At 46.1% G+C, this 8,252-nt stretch overlaps 1 protein-coding gene across 1 annotated transcript; it reads left to right on the top strand.

Moving 5' to 3' along the window:
* The first annotated feature begins 3,763 nt into the window (after positions 1-3,763).
* On the top strand, positions 3,764-4,911 carry Defb116 (defensin beta 116). The gene is made up of 2 exons (XM_052181526.1): positions 3,764-3,841; positions 4,742-4,911. Exons 1-2 carry the CDS (start codon positions 3,775-3,777, stop codon positions 4,909-4,911), a joined length of 237 nt encoding a protein of 78 aa, XP_052037486.1. The 5' UTR covers positions 3,764-3,774.
* The last annotated feature ends 3,341 nt before the right edge of the window (positions 4,912-8,252 follow it).

Genomic DNA, 8,252 nt, shown 5'->3' with positions numbered 1-8,252 from the left:
ACACACACACTTGGACTCAGGCTGAAATACAGGGCTAGTTTTAGTGGATTACCCCTATGATGTGGCTACTTTTCTAGTTTGGGAAGAGCTTCATGTTTCTTCTTTTTTAAAGATTTAAGTTTGTGTCTGTGTGGATTTGTGTGCATGTGAGTGCAATGCCTTCAGAGGCCAGAAGGGGGCAACAGAGCCCCTGAAGCTGGAGTTAAAGGCAGTTGTGAGCCTCCTGACATGGGTGCTGGGAACCAAACTCAAGTCCTCTGCAAGTCCAGTATGCTTTCTTAACCACTGAGCCACCCCTCCAGCCCTGAGATCTTCATATTTCTGAAGCTATGAATCAGAGTCCCTGGGTTGATGTATGGGTCCTGTCTCCCTAGTGGAAACCCTAGCAGTCCTTTGTGTGCCATTCATTCAGACATTCAAGCTCATTTGGCATTGGTTCTGCCATAGCTGGTAATATTGCCTGCTGGGGAAATTGGCAATTATGTCAGTAAACCACCAGTTTATTCCCCTTGGGTGTTTTGTTTCTTGTTGATGTTAGAATGTCTCTGCTCTTCCAGACCTGGTTTATAGCAAGCTGGCCTCCAAACCCGTCTCACTGGGTACATATTCACTTTAATATGGATAGCCAATATGAGCACTCACAGAACATGATTGTGGCCTCTCGCTTGTTTCATATCTGTGAAGGCCATCAGCCTCTAGGAGAGTGGTTCTCAACTTGTGGGTCACAATCCCTTTGGGGGTCAAATGACTCTCTCACAGGGGTTGCATATCAGATATCCTGCATATCAGATCGTGGAGAGAATTTCTTGTGTACTGTATGCAAGTACCACCTGTCAATAAAAAGCTGATAGCCAATTAGCTGAGACAGGAAATGGGAGGTGGGAGTTCTGGCAGAGAGAGAGGAACTCTGGGATAGTCAGGCACTGGAGGAGATTCCCTCAAACTCTGAGGAGACAGACACAAAACACTGAGAAGAGGTAGCCTGCCATATGGTATTCATAGGATAGTATAAACAGGCTAATTAAGTTACAAGCTAGTTGGGCTGTACTGGCTGGGTTTGTGTGTCAACTTGATACGGATGGAGTTGTCACAGAGAAGGGAGTTTCAGGTGAGGAAATGCCTCCATGAGACTCAGCTGTAAGACATTTTTCTCAGTTAATGATCAAGGGGAGAGGCCCATTGTGGGTGGTGCCATCCCTGGGCTGGTAGTCTTGGATTCTATAAGAAAGCAAGCTGAGCAAGCCAGGGGAAGCAAGCCAGTAAGAAACATCCCTCCATGGCCTCTGCATCAACTCCTGCTTCCTGACCTGCTTGAGTTCCAGTCCTGACTTCCTTAGGTGATGAACAGCAGTGTGGAAGTGTAAACTGAATAAACCCTTTCCTCCCCAACTTGCTTCTTGGTCATGATGTTTGTGCGGGAATAGAAACCCCAACTAAGACAGAGCCTAAGCTTATGGCCTAGGCATTTATTCATAAATATTAAGTTTCGGAGTTGTTATTTCAGGAACTGGGGTATGGGTGGGAAAGCCTGCAATTACATCAGATATTTACATTATGATTCATAACAGTAGCAAAGTTATAGTTATGAAGTAGCAACAAAATAATTTTATGGTTGGGGGGTCACCACAATACAAGGAACTGTATTAAAGGGTCACAGCACTAGGAAGGCTGAGAACCACCGGGCAAGAGCCCCACAGGAGCCCATAGTTGCAAAAAGACTTTGTATTTCTTTGCGTGTCCCTCCCACAAATTTGAGAGATGGAAGAAAGGATTTTGAATGTTTATACGCTAAAGAAAATGCTTAAAGACAATGATTTGGGCATAATCCCACGTATAGAAATATTCTGTGTTGAAAAATAGCAATTCACAAATACATACAGCTTCTGCGTATCGCTTTGATAAAGGGGGGTGAAGTGAGCTGGCCAATAAACTAGACCCAGGACCAATGGCTTCCAACACTGCAAGGCAACCACGGTCCCCACCTGCTAGGGGCTGGAAACCACAGCTTGCTTTCGAAAGTGCTCTGGCCCATTGGGCACTAGCTTCCTCCTTCATGCTTCCTAGGCCTTGGAAACCACAATTCTGATTTCTGTTTCTAGAGGTTTGATGACTCTGGGTACCTCGTAAGAGTGGGACTCTGCATCCGTGACTTAATTCTTTCTCTTGGTGCTGGTGCTATGTCTTCGAGGCTCGGTGATGTCAGAGCATGTGTCAGAACCAGAGTCCTTTCCTTTGCAGGCAAATCAATACTCCACTACACACCCACACCACACTTTGTAGATCCCTCCAGTCAATTCTGAGTGACAGATCTGACTGTTATGGATGATATCACTGTGGACATGGGCTTTAAACCTCTGTTCTTTGGGGACTACACCTGGGAAGGGAACTTGGGGTATAACTGTCTGAGTAATTACCACTCTGTGTACTGTCTTCCATAGTCCCAGAAATCACATCCTATTGCTACCAGAGATATAAAAGGCTGTGACTGTGTTCATTCTTGACAATATTTGTGAACAGCATTACTCTTGTTTTGAAAGAACGTGCATTCTCAGGATGAGATGATGCCTCTCTGTAGTCTGAAATTGAATTTCTCTTATTAGGTTAGTGATGGTAAAAATGTGTGTGTGTGCACATGCATGCCTGTGTGTATCTGTGTGTGTCTCTCTCTGTATGTGAATGCATGTGTGTGTCTGTCTGTGTTTCTCTGTGTGTGTCTGTGCATTTGTGCATCTGTATGTATGTCTGTGTCCCTGTGTGTATATGTGTGTGAGTGTCTGTGCATCTGTGTGTGTCTGTGTATGTGTATGTGTCTCTATGTGCCTGTGTGTATATGTGTGTGTATATACATGTCTGTGTGTATATGTGTCTGTCTGTGTGTCCCTGTGTGTCTGTCTGTGTCTGTGTGTGTGTGTGTGTGTGTGTGTGTGTGTGTGTCTGAACTCAGACCCTCATGCTTTCATAATAAGCACTTTACCCATGGGCATCCCCTGGTCCCAGGGGCGTCTTTCTCTGTGCTCAGTGGACATTCCTCACGTCCTTTGTCCTTTTCCCCACCCAGCTTTTTGTTGTCGTTGTCTGGGGTTCTTGTTTGTTTGCTCAAATATTGCTTTGGTACGATTTATTTGGTGTCACATGGGTATTTTGCCTGCAAGTCTATCTGTGCACCACTTGTGTTCCTGATGCCTAGGGGCCAGAAGAGCCCCTGGAGTTGCCAACAGTCGTAAATCACCACGAGGAGGCTGGGAATTGAACTCTGGTCCCTGGACGAGTAGCCAGCGCTCTTAACCACTGAACCATTCCTCCAGTCCCTCTGCCCAGTTTTACTGAGGAAAAATGGACAATGATCGAACATTTGTGTAAGGAACTTGCACTTTTATGATGCTATTTAGTTCATTTCTTCTAGCCAAGAAATGTCTAGAAAAGACTCACGTTGGGAGATAACTTGGTACAAGTATACATTTTCTCACTGGAGAGAGTGACTCTCTGATTCTCATGTGTCACACATGAGGTGTCAACTGGTTAAAACTGTCTTCTTGTCTTACTGGAAGGCGGGCCTCCTTTGCTATGGTGTTGCTGGGATGTCTCCTGTCTCAGCACAGCGCCCTCAGCTGGGACTTCTGAGGCGCTGCGTCCTTCTGCTTGGTTAACCTCAGGTTTTAAAATCCCTTTCAGTTCACTGCCTCTAACCATGGCCCATTTCCAAACCCGACAGAGGCAGGGCCCTGCTCCGCTGCAGTGATTCCTACCCAGTCACCTGCAACACTGTTCCTCAGCATGCCAATCACAAAGCCATACTTCATGACTGTGGCAGTCCTTCTGATCCTGGTTGACGAGTCCACAGGTAACTCGGGTCTCTCTAAGGCTCTGGGGTCTCAACGTGTACTATGGGTATCTCAGTGATATGTAGATTAGGCAGATATCTCTGGTAGGTTGCAGGTGACGCAGTATCAGCTACGTCAGGATCCCCCTTAGTTCTCTCTCATGGCAAACTTAGGGTTCTTGGCCTGTGTTCCTGGTCCAGTGGAGACGCAAAGCCCTAAGGAAGGGCTCTAACTGAGATGGAGCCTGATTTGTGGTGTGGGAGGTTGGGAGGAGGAATGACTAGATATGGGATAGCGAGCGGAGGGTGGGGCATGGATTTTAAGACCGCAGAGGAAGAGGATGGTTGTAAAGGTGAGTATGAGTGAGCAGGTGACAAGCAGTTTTGCTCTGGACTCTGATGTCATGTGGACAGTGAGTGGTTCTTGCCACTGGATAGAGCTGGGAGGGTTTAAAACCAGGAAATGGGGTAGAGAAGGGTCTGTAGACTCCGTTGAACCGATGCTATGAATTGGGGTTAGGTGATTTTTATTGTGCTTGTTTCTGTTAGGTTTTGTAAGTGTCATATAATTAATTAAGTAATTACATTATTAATGTAGATAATTTAAATAATTATCTAATAAATATCATTTCATTTATTTATTAAATGCTTAATGATTTTATGGACATCCCATGTGTAATAGCTTTATCATCACAAAACCATTAGGGACTTGGCCTGGTTGTTTATTTCCCTGTAAGGATGATGCAGGGCCAGAGGGCTGGAGGAAGGGGCACGAAGCCAGCAAAGGGCAGAGCCCTGGCTTGACTCCAGATGTTTTGACTCTGGGTCCTGTGCTGAAAGGGACTGTTTCATTTCAATCATGATTTCTCACCTCTAGCATCACCGTTGCACAGAAACTAAGCATGGCTATGTCTTTCCCAGGCGGCCTGTTTAGGTTCCTCGGAAGCAAGAGGCGAGAGCCGTGGATTGCGTGTGAGGTTTACCAGGGGATATGCAGAAATGCCTGCCAGAAATATGAGATCCAATACTTAACCTGCCCAAAGAACAAGAAGTGCTGCCTCAAATTTCCTAGGAAGATGACCAGCTTCTAACTCTGTGAGGGAGCCTGCCTTGCCCTCCACAAATGCTTCAAGCTACTCTCAGGTTTGAATGTCACCAGCATCATCACCTCTTGTAGTAATTTTTCCCACATTCCGGAACATTCTCCTCATAAAAATCCACTCCTTCTCGTGTGTGTGTCTCTCTGTGGGCAGCCATCACTGGCTGGGACAGCTTAGTCTGGGAACTGGGTGGTCTTGTAGTATGGAAGGGAACGGTGAGAAGGAGGGAGGGAGAGGGAGGAATGGATGGAGGGAGGGAGGGAGGGAAGGATAGCGAAAACACAAGTGAGATACCAGGTACTTCGTGGGTTATAAAGAATGGAGAGGAAGAAGTGACTTGATTTTCTGTCCTGTTTGGCCTCATTCTGAAGGCTGCAGAAGAGTTCTAACAATCAGATTAATCCAGTGACGCATAGAAGGACTCATGATATCCTCTCCGGAAATCCCAAAGAGCCAAGCCATAGCAGCAAACCTGCCTTTGTTTCCCCTGGACTAATACCACCTGCTTTGTCTGGTGCACCGTCCTTAAGAGGAACTAGACCCAGATGTGCAGGCAAAATTGAGGAAAGGAATTTGTCTTTTAAAAACAATTAGATCTTTCCACCCAGGGGACTGTTGGATGTGACTCATCCCTGGGCAGTCTTCCAGTTTCAAAGCTGAGAGTCTGACTCTGGGTGTACTAATAAGAGACAGAGATGAGCATGTTTGTGGTCCATAGTATAAGACCACATCTGTACTTGTGTTATAGAAAGGACATATACGTTGTAAACAGCTCAGGACACACTGGAATGGTTCATTTGTTCTGGGTTAATCTCTCCCCCATGTGGCACCTCGGGCAGAATACAAGCCTCTAGGGTACACAAACCCAGCTGCACCAAGAGAGTTGATAAGAGAGACGTGTGGAGGAAACGATAAGGCAGAGGCATTGAGACTCAGAGATATGGTTGACCACCTGACCAGCAGGCAAGGCTAAACTTTGGAATGACTGACTACCAGTTTCCCGTCTCCTGTATCGTTCACTGGTTGGAGATGAGATGGAGAGCAGACCTCTAGGTTGTTAAGTGACCACCTTCTCTGATGGCTGCCTCTCTGAATGAATTGTACCTTGAAGACTCAAGTTACGCCTCTGATCCTTGACTTTGCAGTGACTGGTACCGGCAAATGTACTGTCTGGTGACATGGGCATAGAGGTGGTGGTGAATTTGTTGCGGAGTGTCTTAGCTTGGGTTTCCATGGCTGTAAAGAGACACCATGACCAAGGTAACTCTTCTAAAGGCAGACATTTAATTGGGGCAGGCTTGCAGAGGTTCCGCCCATTATTGTGATAGCAGGAAGCATGGCAGTGGACAGACAGGCATGGTGGTGGAGAAGGAACTGAGATTTCTGCATCTTCATCCAAAGGCCACAGAAGGAGGCTGTCTCCCAGGCAGCTAGGATGAGGGTCTCAAGGCCCACCCCAATAGTGACACATTTCCTCTAACAAGGTCACACCCACACCAACAAGGCCATACCTCCTAATAGTGCTACTCCCTGGGGCCAAGGGTATACAAACCACCACAGAGGAGAATGATGCCCTGTAGTGAGGCACTGGGATAGCATCTTTTCAACCCAGAGGATTGAGGGATGCTGTTGGAGGAATGTTCTCTCTCCAAACTGAAATTTACTTCCTGTCTTAGTTACTGTTCTATTGCTGTGACGAGACAGGATGACCAAGGCAACTTTTAAAATAGAACATTTAAGAGGGAGCTTGCTTACAGTTTCAGAGGACTGCTCCTATGACCACTGTGACAGGGAGCATGGCGGCAGGCAGGCAGGGAGGCATGGCTTTGGACCAGTAGCTGAGAGCTCACATCTGATTCATAAGTTGCAGGCAGAGAAAGGGAAGGCAGGGAGAAGAGACTGGGCACAGTATGGGCTTTTGAAACCCCAAAGCCTGCCCTCCAGTGACATATCTCCTCCAACAAGGCCACACTTCCTATCCTTCCAAAATATTCTGTCAACTAGGTACTAAACATCCAAACACATGAGCCTGTGGGGGGCCATTCTCATCAAACCACCACATTCCACTCCTTGGCTCCCATAGGCTTGTAGCCATATCATAATACAAAATTCACTCAGTCCAACTTCAAAAGCCCCACCACCACCACACCACCACCTTTTAGTCTCAATGCTGTTCTAAAGTCCAAAGTATCTTCTGAGACTCAGGCAACTCTCTGATTTGTAAATCCTTATACAATCAAAAAACAAGTTGCAGCTTTTGCAACTGCTGGTAAGCTCATCTCCAAGTATGCAAACCTGACCAATATTGAACCAAATGATGTCCTAATTATGAATATCATACTTATTGGTGAATTGGAAACTGGGGACTCTTCATAAAGCAAAAAAAAAAAAATCCACTAAAATTTGCCTGTTGTCATCTATTGCAAGTGCTTTCCATATATGGAGAATAAATATTCTGTCTTTGAAAAACAAATCTGAACATTTTACAAGACATGGAAAACCTAGTACTCAGTCATTGCCAACCACCCTATGGTCATAAGCGCACCCCTTACAAGGATGGATTTGATGGATCCATTTGAAGGCAGAGTCCTTCTCAGGCTTAGCCATTGAAGGAAAGATTACAGCAGAACTGGTACTTATATGAATTCCTTCATGGCCAGGATGTGGTAGCAAAGGGGTCTGTACCTTCCCACACTGAGGAAATAGCTCAGTTGGCCATCTCTAAATCACCTCTTCCACAAAAGAGATACCTGTTGAATTATGGGGACCAACAGAATGGTCACAACATTTGGCTAATGCATGGTTTACAGATGGTTCATCAACCACTGATAGAATCAAAGCTAATGGGAAGCAGCAACCTATAGACTGTAAATGGGGGTGAGGGGACGGAGCTGGGAGTGGAATGGACACTACTGAGGAAGGAACCACAAAATCAGCACAGCCATGGCTCCAGATGCATATGTATCAGAGGATAGCTTTGGTGGACATCGAAAGGAGGAGAGGCCCTTGGTCCTGAGAAGGCTAAATGCCCTAGTGTAGGGGAATGTCAGGACAGGGAAGTGGGAGTGGGTGGATTGGTGAGCAGGGGGAAGGGGGATGGGGAAGGGGATTTTCTGGTGTGTGTGTGGGGACCAGGAAAGGAAACAACATTTAAAATGTAAATAGGGAATATATCTAATAAAAAAAGAAAAAACCATAGAGAGTGAGAAGTCAGGAGGATGGATATAGAGACACAGATAGGAAGTAGAAAGGAGAGACATTGAGTTTGTGGGGGTTTTAGAGACAGTGTGGAGGAGAGCATCACTCTGGGACGCTGGCTGAGGGGGGAGTTT

This window comes from Apodemus sylvaticus, chromosome 5 (genome assembly GCF_947179515.1).
Source record: "Apodemus sylvaticus chromosome 5, mApoSyl1.1, whole genome shotgun sequence".
Lineage (NCBI taxonomy): Eukaryota > Metazoa > Chordata > Mammalia > Rodentia > Muridae > Apodemus > Apodemus sylvaticus.
The sequence above is the reverse complement of the archived record's forward strand: the minus strand, read 5'-3'. Positions and strand labels throughout refer to the sequence as shown.